This window comes from Chelonoidis abingdonii, chromosome 5 (genome assembly GCF_003597395.2).
Source record: "Chelonoidis abingdonii isolate Lonesome George chromosome 5, CheloAbing_2.0, whole genome shotgun sequence".
Taxonomy (NCBI): Eukaryota; Metazoa; Chordata; order Testudines; family Testudinidae; genus Chelonoidis; species Chelonoidis abingdonii.
This window is the reverse complement of record NC_133773.1, coordinates 118,705,184-118,725,137: the sequence shown is the minus strand read 5'-3', so window position 1 is coordinate 118,725,137 and position 19,954 is coordinate 118,705,184. Positions and strand designations below refer to the sequence as shown.

Sequence of the window (19,954 nt, the reverse complement as noted above, 5' to 3'; positions counted from 1 at the left end):
CCGCCTCGAGGAGATGGAACCGCCCAGTCCGTCGAACAGGAACCGGACTTGGGGGGGGGGTGTAGCGAGGCAGGCTGTGGTCTCCTCCTCCACCGGGAGGGTTTTGAGCCCCGTCCATCTTCCCCCAGGCGGAACTTCCGGGCGAAGCCCGCCCCTCAAGGGTCAGGCGGCGACCCAGAAGTATAAAAAGCGGTGGCTGCCGGCCTTCAGTTGGAGCTCAGCTGCCGGCCAGAGCAGACGTGTTCCGGCCGACACTCATCGCTGGGAGGCTGCCGAGCTCCGGGACAGGTATCAGGCCTTGCCCGAACCGACCGCAGCAACCATGACCCCTGAGCTGCTGGAACTACCAAAGCTGCCAGCCCCAACTACGGCCTGGAGGAACTTCGGACCGGACCTGGCCAGCTACCAGAGGTGCACCGGATCTACCTAGCCCGGACTGGGAGGAGCCCATGAGGTGGACGACGCTGCAGACCAGGTAGGAGGCGAAGGGGGAATGGAGAGTAGCCAGGAGCGGCTGACTACAGTCAGGCCGCAGAAGGCCCCGGAGGCCGATGATCGTGTGTGTCGGTCAGGACCCCCACTGATCACTCTGTCAGTGTGTTGTTTCGGTTGTGAGCCCCTGATCACTCTGGTCAGTGTGTTTCGGACCGGATCCCACTGACTGCCATAGCGGTGACAGCTGCTACTAGGGCCCGGGCTTGGAACGCAGAGGAGTGGGTGGGCCTGCGTTCCCCTCTGCCACCGTATAGCGGGTGCAGAATCCCCTCGCCTCACCTGACGAGGCCAGTGTGACCCCGTCACTGCTCTGCCCTCCCCAAAGGGCCGGAGCCTGTGTGTACTGTGTTTGGTGCCGCGCCCGAACCAAGGGGCTGGGCCCCCATTGACTCTGCTACTGCTCTGCTCTGCCCTGCCCGCCCCAGCCCCAAAGGGCCGGAGCCTGTTGTACTGTGTTTGGTGCCCCGCCCGAACCAAGGGCTGGGCCCCTTTTGACTCGGTTACTGCTCTGCCCTGCCCCAAAGGGCCGGAGCCTGTTGTACTGTGTTTGGTGCCCCGCCTGACCCAAGGGGGGGGCCACTATTGACATTACTGCTGCTCTGCCTGCCCCAAAGAGGCCAGAGTGTAGCAGACCGTTCGTGTGGTGCCCGCCTGTATTCAAGGTGGGGGCCCTACTGACTTTGCTGTGTCCCAGTCCGCTCCACAGGGACCGAACGCCCGGACAGTGGACCGTGGACCCGAGGGACAGGACCCAGCGAGGACAGGACAAGGCCGGTGTGGCTCCCCTCCTCTACAGGGAGGGTTGAGCCCCGGCTCCCCTTGTCACAGCCCTCCAAATCAGGACTGGGAAACTTAAGTGGGGCTGCACGGGTCTTCTGCTGCTGCGCATGCTGTAACCATTCTGAGGAGAATTATTTTTTTATTTAAATAATAAAAAGGAGCCTACACGAGGCTCTAGGTGCTCTAACATATAAATTAGTAGTGCAACAAAAACCCAGCAGCATTAAAACAAACAATCAAACAGTAACTCAGCTAGGCAGCTTCCTACAAAAAACACTCTCACCCCTTCATCACCCTGGGAAGGATATCCTCAGCCCTCTCTTAAAACCCTATCAAATAGGGCAGCATGGTGGGTAGATCACCAAAGTTTGGCTGCTTCTGATCAACACAGGGAACAAGTTCCCGAGTTCTGGAGTCTTCACAGAGAATGCTATGGTAGCTGCCTCTTTTTTTTATAGCAAGGGGGATCCAGTTCAAATACCTTTGTTGATTGCAACAGTGGCAGTATAAACAGACTCTAGTCTCCAGGGCGGCTATACCTGCTTCTCTCATGATAATTAAGTACATACACATCACACACACAAACATTAAGAAGAAAAAGACTTTGAAGACACTGCTTTCTAAAATGGTTCTATGTAAACCACAGTAGTGTGGTTTTCTGCCTACAGAAGAAACAGTCACAATTCTCAATGTCACTCTTTAAATGCAATATACAGTAGGACAACATCCACCAAGTACTTACATTTCCAAATATTTCTGGTAGCCCCAAAACCTGAGCACTGAAAACACCAATACAGATGAAGATTGCTGTGACCTGTCCCAGAGCACCCCGGATCTCCTTAGGTGAGATTTCACTCAAATAGATGGGAAGGGCACTGAGAGAGACACCTGTGAAAGAAGAGAACAGCAGAGAAATTTCTTTAAGTACAATTGACTTTACCACTGAACCAATAAATGAGTACAAATTTATTTAGAAAAGTTTGAATACCAATCTCAGACACCAGCATGATGAGAATGGCATAAGAACCTACACAGAACAGAATCTATGCATGTGTGTGCATGCACATACATTATTATCCTGGTACCATCTAATCGCCAAGGGAGCCAATAGTTCCAATTACATATCTGAAATGATGCACGCTGGTCAGGAATGTGTAACGGTTCCCAATGGAAGTCTCTTGTCACTTCATCAATAGTTTGGACACAGGTAAATTTAGAAAAATCCAACACCCTGATTTGGCAATATGTCAACTAGACAATATTAAATACAACATGTTTACACTATAGAATGCATCTTTGTTGTACCAGCAGAGAGAGATATGTTCCCCCTAAACATGCTTACAATGCTGATGGACTTTTAAAAGCATGGAAGAATTAGAGAGGAGAACACACCCCAAATGTGGGGAAATAAAAAAAAAGTTAGCTTAAAACCACCTTAGTCCAGCAGACTAACATTGGTATAAGGTACCAATTTGTACGTGAACAACACACATATCTTCAAGACTACAGTAATTAGTTCTTACAAACTAGATAACCTGCTAAATTATTTTGATCAAAGTGATGGTTCCACATGGTATTTTAAGAGTTGGAAAACATTACAAATGGATAACCGTGTTCTATGCCTTCAGTCTTATCTTATTCATATCAATCTGGCATCTAGCAACACCAAAATGCAAAATAGTAAGCAGCTTTAAAAGACAGCCCATGTTCTCCTACCCAAAGGGCTTCTGTTTTGCGAAGACAGACATTCTGTACAAAGGGGAATTTGCTGTCATGGTTAATATCCATTTATGTTTCTTCATTAACGATCAGATTCTGCCATCCTTACTTATACTGATTGTTTCCATTGAATTCAGTGGGATTATGCATAGAAATCACTCCTCAATGTAAGCGTGGCAGAGGATGCCCAGTGTATGTACAGCGTAACATAAAGCTTACCTGCATCAATACCCATCACAATGCGGCCCAATAAGAGCATTTCAAATGACCCTGCTAACTGACAGAGAGCCATCAACAACGCAGCCACAATTGCAAATACATTATTGATCAGCAATGTATGTTTTCTGAAAGGAAAATATGTGTTACATTTATATTAAAATTGCACATAACATATATTTATTAAAATAGCTAAATTGTATATAAAATTGCAAATCAATAAAAACACAGTGCTTAACAAACACAGGTTCATATATGTTCAGCATTACAGAAAGAGTTTACAAAAAACAGCAGCTAAAGACATCTGCTGTAGAATAAATATAACCACTGTCACAAAATAAAGGTCCAAATCTCAAAGGCATGACGATTTGCTTACTTATGCTTCCCAAGAGCAAGACAAGATATACTTAAGATTAGCATGTTCTGGAATGCGGGATATATGTAGCAGCGTAACTGTTTCAAATTGTAAAAGAAATAGGATATACTGTACTTCAAATTTCAATAGGCTGAAAAAGATTGTAAATACCATGCAAGGTTCTACCAAGTTTTCAACAAATCAGTGTTTGGAAAACCTCAGTATGTACTGGTATGCAATATGGCCAAACTCAATTCTTGATTACAGAATGGAAATCTTAAAAAACTCCATGGATGTCACCAGATTTATAATGTTGTAACTGAAAGCAAAATTTGTCCCTAATTCATGATATTACAGGTATATAAAAGGAAAGTGACCTGATGGACAGCTACCCAATTCCATCTATTTTTCCAAATTCACTATCACTGTATGAGACAACTAAGTAGTAGTTAAATGAAAGAAACTACTTTTCCACATTTCCAAAACCAAGTCTGAAAAAAAATCCCACTCTCTCTGCCTTTCCTCTAGCACAACAAAAGCCATATATGTTTATCATTTAAAATATAGTGTTATCCATATTATTCTTCGCTGCCCATGCGCTCTCTTTCCATATCTTTTGAGTTGTGAATCAAAACACTATGATCTCTCCCAGCCTATAGAAGTGGCAGCATGAAGAATTTCCTGGATCTTTTGACTCTTTGCTTCACTTACTTCCCTGTGGTTACAAGGTCAGATTTTGCCACACGTGTAAGAAAAATGTTAAAAATATGAAATCAATAGCTCTACCGAGATTAATTTTGCAATGATTGTTCCCTGCTGAAGGATTAAATATAAAAGCCCTCCCAAAGCTGAGATAATCACTACCACCTGACTGGATGTCTCCATCACCTACTATCTCAAAGTAAAAAGGCTGCAAATGGCTTCTTTTTCTTGAAGATAGATACATAAGAAATGGATTGGCAGGGCTCGCCAACCCTTAGGATGGTGATTAATTGAAAGGGTTTCAAGGTACGTCTACACTGCAAAGGAAAACCTATGGTGCCAAGTCACAGAGCCCAGGGCAAATGACTCATGCTCGCAGAGTTATAGCAGAGAAATAAATTTTAGGGAGGGAGAGGAATTATTTAAGCTTAGTACTAATGTGGACACAAGAACAAATGGATACAAACTGGACACTAGGAAGTTTAAACTTGAAATTAGTCGAAGGTTTCTAACCATTCGGAGTGAAATTCTGCAACAGCCTTCCGAGGGGAGTAGTGGGCGCAAAAGACATATCTGGCTTTAAGACTAAGCTTGATAAGTTTATGGAGGGGATGGTATGCTGGGATAGCCTAATTTTAGCAATTAATTTGGCAACTGATCTTTGATTATCAGCAGGTAAGTATGCCCAGTGGTCTGTGATGGGATGTTAGATGCAGTGGGATCTGATTACTACAGAGAATTCTTTCCTGGGTGCTGGCTGGTGAGTCTTGCTCACATGCTCAGGGTCTAACTGATCGCCATATTTGGGGTTGGGAAGCAATTTTCCTCCAGGGCCTCGCCTTCCTCTGCATCATAAGGCACGGGTCATTTGCTGGAGGATTCTCTGCAGCTTGAGGTTTTCAAACCACAATCTGAGGACTTAATAACTCAGACATAGGTTAGGGGTTTGTTACAGGAGTGGGTGGTCAGACTAGATGATCATAATGGTCCCTTCTGACCTTAAAATCTATGCGTCTATGAGTCTATGAGAGTTCAGGCTACGGGACTAAAAATAGCAGTGCAGAAGTTCTGACTCGGGCTGGAGCCCAGTTTCTGAAACCCAGTGAGAGGCTTAGAGCCCAAACGCTTACACTGCTATTTTTAGCCCTGTAACCTAAGTCTCACAAGCCAAGTCCATTGACCCCGACTCAGAGAACTAGATAAGTTCATGAAGGACAGGTCCATTAATGGCCATTAGCCAAGATGGTTAGGGATGCAATCCCATGCTCCAAGTGTCCCTAGCCTCTGGTTGCCAGAAGCTGGGAGTGGACAACAGGGGATGAATTATACCATGGTTGCCTGTTCTGTTCATTCCCTCTGAAGTACCTGGGCACTGGCCACTGTTGGAACAGAGGATACTGGGCTAGATATACTATTGGCCTGACCCAGTATGGCCATTTTTATGTTCTCAATGATATAAGCTTTTTTTGCAACAATGGTACACTGCTGACTCACCTCTAGCGTGTGATCCACTATAACCCCCAGATTCCTTTCTGCAGTACTCCTTCTTAGGTATTCATTTCTTATTTTGTATGGGCGCAATTGAGTGTTCCTTCCTAAGTGGAGTACTTTGCAGTTGTTCTTATTGAATTTCAATATGTTTACTTCAGACCATTTCTCCAGTTTGCCCAAGCCATTTTGAAAGCACTTATAATCCCTCCCCACCTGGTCTTCTCCGCAAACTTTATAAGTGTACTTTCTAGGCCATTATTTAAATCATTTATGAAGCTATTGAAGGGAACCGGACCAAGGACCAATCCCAATGGCATCCCATTCAATATGCCCTTCCAGCTTGACTCTGAACCATTTGTAATTACTGTCTGGGAATGGTTTTCCAACCAGTTATGCACCCCCCTTATGGCAGCTCCATCTAGGCTGTATTTTCCTAGTTTGCTTCTGAGGAGGTATCAAAAGCCTTTCTAAAGTCAAGATATACCATATCTACCACTTCCCCCTATCCACATGGCTTGTCACCCTGTCAAAGAAAGCTAGTATGTTGGTTTGACTGATTTGTTCTTGACAAATCCATGTTGATTGTTATTTATCTTCTAGGTGTTTGCAAACTGATTGCTTGATTATTTGCTCCATTATTTTTCTGGGTACTGAAGTTAAGCTGACTAGTCTGTAATTCCCCAGCTTATTCTTATTTCCCTTTTTATAGATATGCTGTATATTTGCCCTCTTTCAGTTCTCTGGAATCTCTCTAGTTTTTCATGACTTTTTGAAGATAAATCGCTAATGGTTCAGATATGTCCTCAGTGAGCTCCTTGAATATTCTAGGATATATTTCATCAGGCCCTGCCGACTTGAAGAGATCTAACTTGTCTAAATAATTTTTAACTTGTTCTTTCCCTATTTTGGCCTCAGAGCCTACCTCATTTTCACTGGCATTCACTATGTTAGACGTCCGATTGCTACAAACCTTTTTGGTGCAAATTGAAACAAAAAAGGCATTTAGCACTTCCGTCATTTCCACATTTTCTGTTATCTTTCCCTCCTCATTAAGGGGTCTACCCTCTCCTTGGTCTTCCTTTTGCTTCTAATGTATTTGGTAGAACGTTTTCTTGTTAGCCCTTATGTCTTTAGCTAGTTTAATCTCATTTTGTGCCTTGGCCTAATTTGTCCCTATATGCTTGTGTTGTTGTTTTTTTTCACATTCCTCCTTCGTAATTTGACCTATTTTACACTTTTTGTAGATCTCTTTTTTAAAGATCATTGAAGATCTTATAGGTAACTTAGGGTGGTCTCTTGCAATACTTCCTACCTTTCCTATGCAGTGAGATCGTTTGCTCTTGTGCCCTTAATAATGTCTCTGAAAAACTGCCAAGTCTTTCAAACTATTTTTCCCCTTAGGTTTGCTTCCCACGGGATCTTATCTACCAACTCCTTGAGTTTGCTAAAGTCTGCCCCTTGAGATCCATGATCTTTATTCTGCCATTTTCCCTCCCACGATTCCTTAGAATCCGGAACTCTATCATTTCATGATCACTTTCACCCAAGGCACTTAGGAGCCCAATCAATGGGACTCAGGCTCCTAAGTCATTCAGATGTTTTTGAAAAGTTTACTCTACTTCTGAGAAATGTAATCTTTAGTCCAGCAACAAATAAATAAATATTGAGTGCTGTATTTTAAAATAAGAACATTATTTCTGGACACTATGTTGGTCCCCTCTGTCTCATTGTTTTAAGTCAGCGTAAATTAAAGTGAGTTTCACTATACACACCATCCAACAGCCTGCATGCACACTGTACTATGCAGAAAGGGCTTTTTAGTGCTTGATCACTGTTTTGGTGCCCTTTTTAGGTACTACAGTTGAATACTAGGACAAGTTTCCGTACCTATCATGAATATTAAGTATCCAAAAGGACTGCAGTGTGAATAGTATTCCTGAAAACTCATTCTTCAACGGCTGTTGAAGGCATAGTTCCTTCCATCCACAAATCCTTATTCTGTGCTCATACAGTAGCTGCATGACATTGCATTACTTGAATTCTCATATTTTATGGACAGAGTGACAAAACCTTGGAAGTTTAACCCCATAGCCTAGGAATGTGATCTGCTTCTATCAAAATGGCATTTGTGCAACTGCCTGTTTACTCACCACAGCATTTCAATAAACCTTAGCAGTCTGCACACTTGTTCATCATAAAAATGCCTCTCCCACTTCTCAGCAAAAAATGTAAGAGACTTGCTGTGGTGAGCTCTCACGTTTTGACATTTTTAAAAATTCATTGCAGAACATTCACTGACACTTTTTGAATGAAGTATTTGATTGTGAGATGGAAAATTTGGGAAGGATGTGAATTGATAAGTTGGGGAGGAGGCTGAGAACTGAGTAGTTAAATTGAGAGGAAAGACCATATAAATATAAATATTGGTGAACTGATGGGAAGGAAGGCACAGAATTGGTGAATTACTGGAGGTGGGGAAGGGAAATAGTGGGAAAAGGATTTGGAGGGCTAGGGAAGAGATATTTGCTATGTGAATGTAGGAATAACCGCAGAACATACCGTGTAAGCTCAAAAATGGGGAAGAAAAAGGAGAGAAATGGCTTGGGTGTAGAAAAGGGAAGTACAGGAGACACAAGATTTGCAGTAAGTGGAAACTGGATTGTAGGGGAGTAGAGGGTAGAGTAAGACAAGAGAGAAAGTTAGAATCAAGAAGAAGGAGGTAAGAAAGTAGGAAAATAAAGACAAAGACTAGAGGAAGCAGAATGATTGGGGGGGCGGATGATGTTTTTATATGTCTATGTCTGTGGTGACATTTAGTAGAACCTAATTTGCTAGTAGCAAGTCATTCTGTGAGTCATCTTAAAGAATTTAAAGAAATACTCAGGAGACTTTCTTTTAAAAAAATATTCTAAAGTTACTTTTTTAACCCTTAAAACCCCTCTAGAATATGAGAAATAATATTTTGGTGCAAGGACACCACCCAAATTCTCTCATTTAAGATTTTACTGCCTCCCTCACAGTTTCCCAAACTCCCCACTTCTCTTTGTGGCTAACTTCAGACCTGAAGCCACTCCTGGATATGACTGTGGTGTGAGCTGCACAGTAAAGCAGAAATCTGCCAATGCAAGTATTCTGCTTTACAGTAGCCATGGAATTTAGGAATACATGTTACACCTGGTCAGTGTTTACCCAGGTACAACCCTGAACAATGGCCCTACGAAACTCAAACTGTGCATACTACTCCAAAAGAGACAGCCCCTTGATTCAACTACCATCTCTGGTGAATGCTACAAATTTGGAGTTATAAACAATAACAATGCTAAGCTTTTCCCTGTCTCCTGTGGGGCAACACCACCAGATCATATAAAATTTAGAAGCTATCCAATGTAGTTTTCCTAATTTGAAATCTTTAAACTGAGATGGAAATTCATTATGTTAGAAAATATTTTTATTGATGCTATAAAAAGGGTAAATAAGATGCCAAATTCAGAGCTTTGTAATGTACCTACCGGCCAAAGAACTTCACAATTGGTGTGGTAATTATTGCACCCACCAGTCCACCAATGGAGAAAATAGACACCGTTACAGACCAGAGGAGCGTAAGAGTTCCTTCATCTATTATGTGGCCGTATCTTCTTTCCCAACTTTCATTGTAAAACCTCTTGATATACTGAAAGTAAAGATATAATAATGGTATGTGTGAAAGCAGCTTACTCCATGAGTAAGGACACTAACATAATCAATCATGATTTAAACAATGGCAAAATAGTAGCTTGCTGTATTGAAGCTTCTTGAATAGACACCTGTGACATCCATCTTTGATTGTTTTCTCCCTAATGCTGAATGATTTGGAATAAATTACAAATATGTAAATTCAATCATTAGTGTTATAGGTTGAGTTATACATTGTTATGAGTTGGGTGTAGCTGCTGCCATACGTTCAGGATAAACATTAAGAAGCAATTGTGAAGAAGTGGCTGAACCAACAGCAGTACCGCTCAACACAAAGGTACATGAAAAAGCTTGAGTCGATGCTGACCGAGGCACCAGAGACTGAGACAGAGCAGAGATAGAAAGTGAAGCCACAGTAACAGAAAGCTGGGATGTGGTTGCGAGAGAAAATTAAAAGAAAAAGATTTTGGGGTACGGAGCACTGGCACGAAAGGCAGGCATGGAACACCAGACACAGAAATTATCTCCTGCTATTTGGTTCCTACTACAGCCAAAGAAACAAGACTTTCTACATTCTTTATGAATAAGCAAAATTGCATCAAAGAATTGAATTGCACCACCAATTTCTCCTCCTAAGTGGAACAACCTACAAGACCCCAAATGATGGCTATCCATTTGGGTCAAAAGAGGTATCATTATTATCTATATTGCAGTAGCAGCTACAGCCCATTGTGCCAGGCACTATACAAATATAACAAAAAAAGTGGTCCCTGCCTCAGAGAGGTTACAATCTAAATTTACAGCAAAATGCTGTTAATGTTGTATTGTAATATCCTTATATTAGGAACAAGTAGTTTTTCTGAATATTCCATAGATCTCTATTGAAAACCATTCTAAAATAGAAAAACTGCAAGGGAAAGGAAGAGAAGAAAAAGGGTAACAAAGGCAGAAAGAAGAAAAGATGTCACTTGTAGAGAGAGATGGGGTTGGGAGATTGGGGAGGAAGAGAAAACAAGAAATGAGATGCCAACAGAAGATGATGCCTAGCTTGCCTTGGCTCACAAAATGGAACTTCAAAAGCAGAAGGGTGAAACAGGGATGATTTCTGTTTTAAACCGCCGCCCCCCCCCCCCAATTCTATAACTGATGATCATTCTGTAACTGATGATTATGAGAATATTTTCTACTGATGCTTTTTATTGGTATGTGCACATGCACAAACAGTACATGAAACACTTTTCAGTATTTCTCAATTACTGATTTTTAGTTTACTTTATCAACAAGAGACATCCCCTTTTCGCCGTTCTGTCTTGTTGCTATTCAGTTTCTTAGAAAAACAAGCAAGACAAATTCATCAATCACCATTCTCCCCATTACCCCCCCCCACCCAAATGGGGTGAAAAACTAAAGGAAATATTTGAAAATTTACAAAAGGACAGTGTTACTGTCTTTGCCAAACAGCTGTTACAAAAAATAAAAGATGAATGAAAGGAGATTTAAATTTGACACATGGTAGTAATATATAAAAATTATGTCAGGTGTTAAGGTGTGATAATTAGAGCTGTGCTGAGAACAGAAATTCCATTTTGAGGAGAATTTCAAAACTTCAAAATTTATTTTCATTCCGATTTGAAATTAAACTCTGAAATTTCAAAATTCTCCATGAAAGAAAACTTGTTTCTCCTCAACTGAAACATTTTGAATTAGAATTTTAGAAATGTTTATATTTCATAATAGAAACAGTTTTATTATAATTTTTATATTATATAATGTAGCATAAGTATATAATACACAATTTTAAAATTTCAGAAAAAAATCAAAATATGTTATTCTGAAAAATGTCAACGTGGGACTTCTCAACGTTGTCAGCACTCTTTTTTCCCCCACTCCCGAACTTTAGATTCCAAAATGAAGTTTTTGTGGAATCAAAATGATTTCACAAAGTATTTCAACTTTGATGGAACTACATTTTCTGACTGAAAATGGTTGTATTAAAGTTCTTCAGACCAGCTCTAGTGATAATTTTTAATGTACAAAAATGGCATCTAGACCTTCCTATTCATGCAAGCTATCCAGCAACATCAACTGATTTCAGGGGTAAAGAGGTTCTTTCATGTATCCTAGGCCAGCTCCTGAGAAGGACTGAGCACTTGTAAGTCCCAGTGGAGTCAAAATGATTGATGGGTGTAACAGAATGTACCCATGTCCATATCCTACACACTATTGTAATACTTTTTTTTATAAGGTATCCCTTTGTAAGGTATCATTTGAAAACTCTTAAGTTTCTGGTCCTTATTGTCCTGGTAAAATATGTGTAGCAACGTTGTGTGTGAAGTTATAAGATTCCCTTGTATGGTGTTAACAACACATGTTCCAAACTCAGCCCAAACAGAAGCTGGCAAACTCCTCTGTCCTAAACAAAAGAATGTATGCTCTGTTTCATTTGCATTTAAGCATTGAACAGCAGGAAGAGAAGACAACAGAAGTGAAAAAACCATCAGGGAATATCCTTCCACATAGACTCTTTGGCTCTTGGTTCTCAGTTGGGAAAGGTTTTTCAAGAGGGGAACTGAAACTATCAAAAGAAGGGACAAACACCTCAAGATACTCCCCCGCCCATTGATTCACTGCACCTAAAGGGACAAAGACAGCAGCCATTAGACTGGAGAAGAGGTCCTGACCTAAGAAGTTTAGTCAGTAAGACTGCTGAAAGCATATGGTTAGAACATTTTGTTTTGAATTTAACATAGGCTGTTAAGTTAGGCACCAGTTGTGTTTTACCTTTATTTTTCTTGTAACCATTTTTAAAAAGTTACGATGCATTACTTGTAGTCACTTAAAATCTCCCTCTTGGTAGTTAATAAACTTGTTTTATTGTTTTATCTAATTCAGTGTGTTTAAATTGAAGTGTCTGGAAAACTACATTTGGGGTGGCAAGTTGTGAGATTATTATTGGAGGGGTGTTGGGGTCACCTTGAAGTATAGCCAAAGCTGGTGAGACCCAGAGTGTAATCCAGGTGTGACTAGCAGGCTTCAGTTACACACCGACATTCAGGGTATGACTTGCACACTGAAAGGCTGTGAGCAGCCCATCTGGAAGCTGCTTCAACCAAAGCATTGTAAAGCACCCATAATTGCTAAGCAGGAGGAACACAACCACTCAGTAGTCTGGATTGTACCATGGTACGTCACAAGCAGAGGCCCAGCATCTTCCAGGGCCAGGCTATTTGTGAGTGCTGGTTGCATCTAAAAAGAAGTGCATTTTGAGCCTGGACGAAAACCCACTGACGTGAATGGGTATCTTTACACTGACTTTAATGGGCTTTGCTGCAAATACAACAAATGAAAAAGGTCATAAATATCTGAATAATAATGGGTTCCTAGACCTTGCTTCGGTAAGGGTGAGGGTAAGTGGGAGTTGTCAGGCATGGGGGCAGGTATCACAGGGACAGTAGAAGCTAATCCGATTAAATAGAATGGAAATATATTATAAAAATGAAAAAAAAAGACGTGACTGTGAAGAAGGAAAATTTATTTATTTATTGGGAGTTCAGCACGCCTTGGGATTCTGCATCTGAAAAAATGACGGCATGAGCCCTAATGTACAGTAGCTGTAAGGAAAGCTGAAATGTATTTCTGGTTCATTAAAAGGATATTCAAAACAGTGAGGCAACATAATTATAATTATGCAATAAATTTACAATTTTCAAAGGGTAGATGATCCATTTATTATCTTATAGCACATAATATAACCCCAAGTGCCTACCCTGAAAACTAACTAAATGCCATATCTCCTGCACAAAGAACGTATGAGGAATGCTTTCTCTCTCTTCGCATCAATGCTAATTGTGTTATTTCCACTGCTTGAAGGATGTATTTTTTAAAAAAGCTATGAAATGACACCAAGAAATTGCTACACAGCTGGAATCCAGTTATCCTCTGGCATTTTTACCATTTTAATGTTCCATTCTGACTCATACATAACTTGTCATAAAATTTGCCTCAGTTTTTTTGAGTGACTATAAAAGTCACAGAAATAGTACGTTTTCTGAGCAAAGGCCTAGGGTACACTCATCATGACATAAGAGAGTCATTACTGTTACACTTTACATTTTGCAGTTCAGGTTGAACTCAGGGTCATGGACTTGTTTGCAAATGGTCTATTTTCATTATTTTCAAGGTCAATCTTTTAAAACTTGGGTGACAAATCAGGCCTCTAAAGGTAAATTTAAATGCTGCAGTGAGTGTCCTCATTTTCAGAGGTGCTGAGTACTCACCAATTATAATGGTAAATTATACCAGTATACCTAAACTAATGTAGTTATATCAGTAAAATTCCACACAGGGACATTGTTATTCCAGATCTAGTAAGGGAAAGCCTATGTTGTTGCATGGGTGTGGCAGCTGGACCAAAAAATCCATCATGTGTACAGTCTCTCTCAAACAACCAATAAAACTATTGCATGCAAATTAGCCCTAGACCAAGGGTGGTGATTGATTGAGTTACTTCTAATATCTATGCCATGAAGAGTGCTAGAGCATTGTGATATTAGAAGTATACCAGATAGTTGTAATTCATGAAATTAAAATGGACAGTAACAGACTGCAAATCCCAGTGAGGATTCAACCTGCTGATAGATATGCTAAACCAGGGATTGACAACCTTTCAGAAGTGGTGTGCCGAGTCTTCATTTAGTCAATCTAATTTAAGGTTTCATGTGCCAGTAATACATTTTAACGTTCTTAGAAGGTCTCTTTCTATAAATCTATAATATATAACTAAATGATTGTTGAATGTAAATAAGGTTTTTAAAATGTTTAAGAAGCTTTATTTAAAATTAAATAAAATGCAGAGCCCCCCGGACTAGTGGCCAAGACCCAGGCAGTGTGAGTGTCACTGAAAATCAGCTCGTGTGCCACGTTCGGCACCCGTGCCATAGGTTGCCTACCCCTGTGCTAAACAAAAAGAGCTCTCAACCACGTTTGTGGCAGTTTCCATTGCACTGACTCTACAGACATTCTCAGCTTCCAAGTGACACACAGACAGAGTGACAATCCTGAAATCTTATCTTAGATAAGAGCAGCTTTTTTTGTTTGTTTAACCTAAACACCTTGCAAAATGGTATAAGCTAAATTGAAAAAAGTGTTCTTATAGCTCAGTTTTTAAAAGATGTTATTTTGTCTTAAATGTTTAGAGCTTTTTAACAGAGAGTCTTCATATATTCATATAAAGAAATAGCAGCTTTATCTTTCCAGAACATTAAAATGTATTCAGAGATACAGCCAAACTCACTGGTATCCATGCTCCACTCTGCCATGGATAGTTCTGAAGCAAAGATGGCAATGATTTTACTCTAGTGCAGTGGGGACCTCAACCTTTTCCCTACCATGACCCCAAGATAAAACAGAAAAAGATTTTCCCCCTCCCATTTAGCTATAAAGAAAAGAAGAGAGTCACAACCAGTCTTGGACCTGTTTGTAATGCTAGAAAGTAACCTCTCCACTGCCAAAGGACAGTTCCATAGAAGAAAAACTGATACTATGTATCAGATGGGAGTGTTATTTTCTAGTTACGTGGGGGCAGGGGGGAGAGAGAGAGAGAGAGAGAGAGAGAGAGAGATATCAGACATTTAATAAATGCTACTATTTGAGAGAACGTCTAAAATTGGAATGCAACGGCAGAGGTCAATTTTTACCCCCTAAACAGTGTAACTGATAAGGGACTTTTTATAGTAAAATCTACTAGAATGCTAATAACCCATCTATCTGTCTAGGTATTCCTAGATTCATAGAGTTTAAGGGTCAGGAAGGACCATTAGATCATTCTCATCTGACCTCCTATATAACGTAGGCCATTAAATGTCACCCAGTTACCTGTGTATTGAGCCCAATAACTTTTATTAGGTTAAAGTGTATCTTCCACAAAGGCATCCAGACTTGATCTGGATACATCAAAAGATGGAGAAAGTGCACTTTCACCCCAAAAGTGAACCCACAATTTCTGTTTTAGGAGGCAAATGCCATACCCATTAGGCTCATATGGACCTCATCACCATTGTATCTGACACAATCATTAGTGGATTCTATTCTCCCTGTGAGGTAGGATGTTATTAGCTTCCCCTCTGTAAAACAGAGATGAGGCAAAGGGTAGATTAGGTGATAGTCCAAGGTCATACTGGCAGTCATTATCCAAGCCGGAAACTGAAGTCTGGTCTTTTCCAATCCTGTTGGAAAAATGACAAATCTATCATCCTTCCTTGAAGCCTGATGTCAAGTTTTAGCCTGATGGACATGGAAGTGCCAAAGCTAGAATTTTTACATATAAACAGGATTATAACAGAAATGCCAATAAACACTTAAATTTAGCAGAATTACCAGATGTCAACTGCTGCTCTTACAGGCAGGATGAAATTTCATAACAAACCTGCACAATTGAATTAGGGATATTTTGTTGATAAACATTAGAATTCTCTATATGAGTTGTGCTTCTATACATTGAGTGAAGGCTGAAATTAATATGAACCTACCAATTCATGCCCCTTATTCCTACGGATGTCTGGACTTGAGAGTCATGAATTCTGTGACTTTCCATTTTTTCCTGAGACACCTGTGATGCTTCTTCTTACTGTTCTGAATCCCTGCTGAGGGGCAAAGAAAACCATATTTTCCTTCCAAGCAACCCAATGTGGGGAGGAGGAAGATGACAACAACCAACTGCTAACTTCCTGAGCTTCCTTAACAGAAATAGAAGAGACCCACTGCTCCTGCTCAGGATACATCTGCAGTGGGAAAACAGACTTTCTGTCCTCAGTATTTCTACAGAGTGAGTGAAAATATATTCTACTTCACCCTTGGTCACACCACCTCAAGAGATGCCAGCTGATCAAGACAGAACTGAAAGCATTCTGCATTAATAATAGCAGATGAGGCACAAATCCAGGTTTGAATCAAAATTTGGCATGGCTTTTTTTTAAATATCCTGTTTCATGGTAAAATAATAGCCCTTAACAAAACATTAATAGCCCAAGAGATGCTAAACATTAGTATTTGATATTCATGTTATTGTAGCACCCAGATTTCAGACAGGATCAGGGCCCTACTATGCTTGGCCCTGTACAAATGTAAAATAAAAATCACAGTTCCTACCCCCAAAGAATTGACATGAGAAACAAATTCATTGCAACCTAAAGGAAAAAATAGAAAGCTACAAAAGTTTGCAATTGCTGGTCACATGCTGATGAACAATAAAGCAATACCAATTCCTCCCCTCCCCCATCCACTCCATCTGTTTGATTTAATGCTAAAGTCAAGATCTATTTGTCACTTGTATAACTGAGTTATAACGTTTCCCCTTCTAATCTAAAGTCAGACTTTGAAAGCTGCTTTATGAGTTAAGTTCAGAGATGTAGAATGAGGCAGGAAATTTCTCATTTAATAGCAAAAGTGTCTATTATTTCATGTGTGATGTAGCCACAGTCAAAATAATAATCACTTTTACCACTTTGCTAAATGAGTAAGGACTCATAAGAAATGAATTCTAGAGATAAGCACTCAAGCATTTAAGCTAGTTCTACAGGAATCAGCTACTGTACCATACAAGTACAGCTGCATTTTGTATTATTTGAATCATACGCCTAGTGTTTTAGCACCTTACAGTGGTTTAAAAAAAAGAGATTAAGCATGCTCCTATATTGAAATATGCTGTTTCCAGACAAGCAGGGATGGTGAACTTTATGGACCGCTATTGCGGATGTAGAGTGGGGGCTGGGAAGAGTTGTAAACCACACAATTGGGTAGAGGAGTTGTGTGAAACTTGTTAATAAGCATCACATCACTTTAAAGAAATGTGATCCTTGAGGACATGAAAATAGTTTGGCTTGCATTGCAAAGATCCTTCCTGAAAAAATACAGGTTGGGGCCTGTGTATGACAAGAGCTGATATCATCAGTAAATGAAAACTGGGTAGAAGGTGTCACTGAGAACTCAGAAGACTGAGAACAAGGAATTCAGATCAGCTCTTGCCAGTAGACTAGCAAGGAAAGAGACTAGGAGGTATGTAATAAAATGCAAAGTAACCTGAAATTGTACTTGTGCCGCAGTTTAGGCCTGTTAAATTTTAGAAATATCATGTAACTTAGTAAAACCAAAGGAAGTTCAGTCTCAGAGTTCTCCACTAAGATTAACTAAACCTATGATCTAGTTTTAAGTTTGCCACATCGCAAAGGATTTTCCACCACTTCAGAGAGAAGTAAAAACCACATGAGTAAATATCGATCATGGATTAAATAATGTTATGATAGAGTGGGTGGGTGCAGCCAACTGTAAAGAATGTTCAAAGTGATGATTTATATGGCAGGTTAGGTAATCAAACGGCACAGCCTTTCTTAGCTCAAACATTCCAATAATTTTGTCTAACAAAAAAGTTTTCAGAGGGCAGGGAACGGGGTCGAATACGGGTGAGCATTCTGGGGGCGGTCAGGGAGAAGGGATGGTTTAGATGAGGCAGGCGTTCCCTGGGGGGCGGGCGTCAGCAGGGCATTGCTAGCAGGCTAACGTATGATGCGGGGGGTCAAGAAGGAGAGAGGGGTTACGGATTGGGGTGGCATGGAGGCGGCAGTCAGGGGCAGCGGTTCTGGAAGTGGTCAGGAGCGGGGGATGGATGGAGCAGGCGGGTCCCAGGGGAGCAGTCTAGGATGAGAGGAGGTATTGCGGATGGGTAGCAGGGGGCAGTCAGCAGGGATGGGGGTTCGGGCAGTCAGGGTGACAGGGAAAGGGAGGATGGATGGGGCAAGGTCCTGGGGGACAAGCAGGAAGGAGGGGGGCTGGATGGAGTGGCAGGGGAAAGTTAGGGGCGGGGCCCAGGGTGGTCAGGGGACAAGAGCAGTTAAGGGAGGGGTGGCGGCATGATGGTAGCGAGCGTCACGGGAGGGTTGGATCATCGTGGCAGCAGAGGTGGTGTCAGGGGGCAATAAGCCGGCGGGGTGGTCAGATAGAGGTCGGGGCTTGGGCCACACCTGGCTGTTTGGGGAGGCACTGGCCCTCCATACATTCTGCTGCACTTCATTCCGGCACCCTCCAAGAGAACGGCTGCCATCTTGCTGTGCAGGGGAGCCTTTATGAGGAATTTTTCCCTGGCTCCAGGACCATAAGCAAGTGGCATAAACCAACATGCAACCACTGATTTTAGTTTCTTGATCATTTATTATGTGATGTTATGATTAACTAACATATTATGTCATATATAATCATCGTATGCTAAACAAAGTTAAATTGTAGGATTACAGAAGTATAAGATTAATCAGTAGTTAGGGGAGATTATTCTGTATTAGGTATCTAAGTAGGGCTGAAACACAAGGCATACAGGCAGAGGCCTGTATGACTGTAGCTTAGCCATATTAGGCCAGAGGTTTAAGAAACGCTTGATGAGATAGAAAATTGTATTTGTATATTCTCTTTGAAGGTCGTCCTGGGAAGACCTGATAGCCACTTGTTTTGAATCTGCTTTGGATTGACTTCCCACATATGGTTCCATGAGAACGTAAGAACAACCATACTGGGGGGTCAGACCAAAAGTCCACCTAGCCCAGTATCCTGACTTCCGATAGTGACCAATGCCAGCTGCCCCAGAAGGAATGAACAGAAAAGGTAACCATCAAGTGATCCATCCCCTGTTGCCCATTCCTAGCTTCTGGCAAACAGAGGCTAGGGACACCATCTCTGTCCATCCTGGATAACAGTAACCGATGGACATAACCTCCTAAACTAATTATGCTCTCCAGACCCCAGTGGTGGCTGGACAGGTAACTAGCTGGCTCAGGGATCTGGAAGCCTTGCTATTCCCCCAGGGTAGTCTGCATAGTAAGGCTGCCCTGGAGTAGCAGACCCTGGGAGCCCTGAAAGCTGCAGCGTGAGGTTCTGTTTCCTTCGGAAAATTTGCAACCAGTTCTGGTTCCAAAGGGTCTGCTCACAGGGAATCATGGGGAATAAGAGATCTAATTCCCCTGTGCAGGATGGAGACCAGCTTCTACCTGGCTGCTAGTCCCCTTCCCATGCATACAGGCAAAAAGTGAAAAACAGGGGCAGGGCATGAGCAAAGTCTTGACTCTATCTGTGATGCTATATGGAATTTGGGGGGCACTTTAGGATATTATGAATACCAATGTTGTAAAATTGCAATGAGTTATGACAGATATGCCTTGTAAGGTATCTGCAAATGTGTTATAATTTGTCAGGTATAATAATCTCATTTATATGTTTGTATCACCTTTGTACGGTAAGTTATATGTATGGTGTGTCTATTTGTGCTGTGCATCTGGGTGACACTCCCAGATAGATTGGCATTAGCACTGCCTACCCTTACATTAACTAGACAATTGACTCATTGAGAAGGCAAGGGATACACCCTATGACACAGCAAGGCATGCAGAGGCATGCCTACGGACAGAACGACCTAAGGCTTCCAGGTCATGTGCTGGGCAGCAGCTTGTGTTTGGAACAAAGGAAATCAAGCTGCATGGTAAAAGA

The 19,954-nt window shown here is 41.4% G+C and overlaps 1 protein-coding gene across 3 annotated transcripts in view; it reads right to left on the bottom strand.

Moving 5' to 3' along the window:
- SLC2A9 (solute carrier family 2 member 9) overlaps positions 1–19,954 on the bottom strand; it is a 229,315-nt gene that overhangs the window by 150,975 nt on the left and 58,386 nt on the right. For all 3 annotated transcript variants that reach the window (XM_075066595.1, XM_032775770.2, XM_032775771.2), the window contains 3 exons: positions 9,268–9,428; positions 3,214–3,338; positions 2,018–2,163 (listed from right to left, as the gene is read on the bottom strand). In XM_075066595.1, coding sequence (XP_074922696.1) covers positions 2,018–2,163; positions 3,214–3,338; positions 9,268–9,428 — 432 coding nt within the window. The remainder of the gene's footprint in view (positions 1–2,017; positions 2,164–3,213; positions 3,339–9,267; positions 9,429–19,954) is intronic.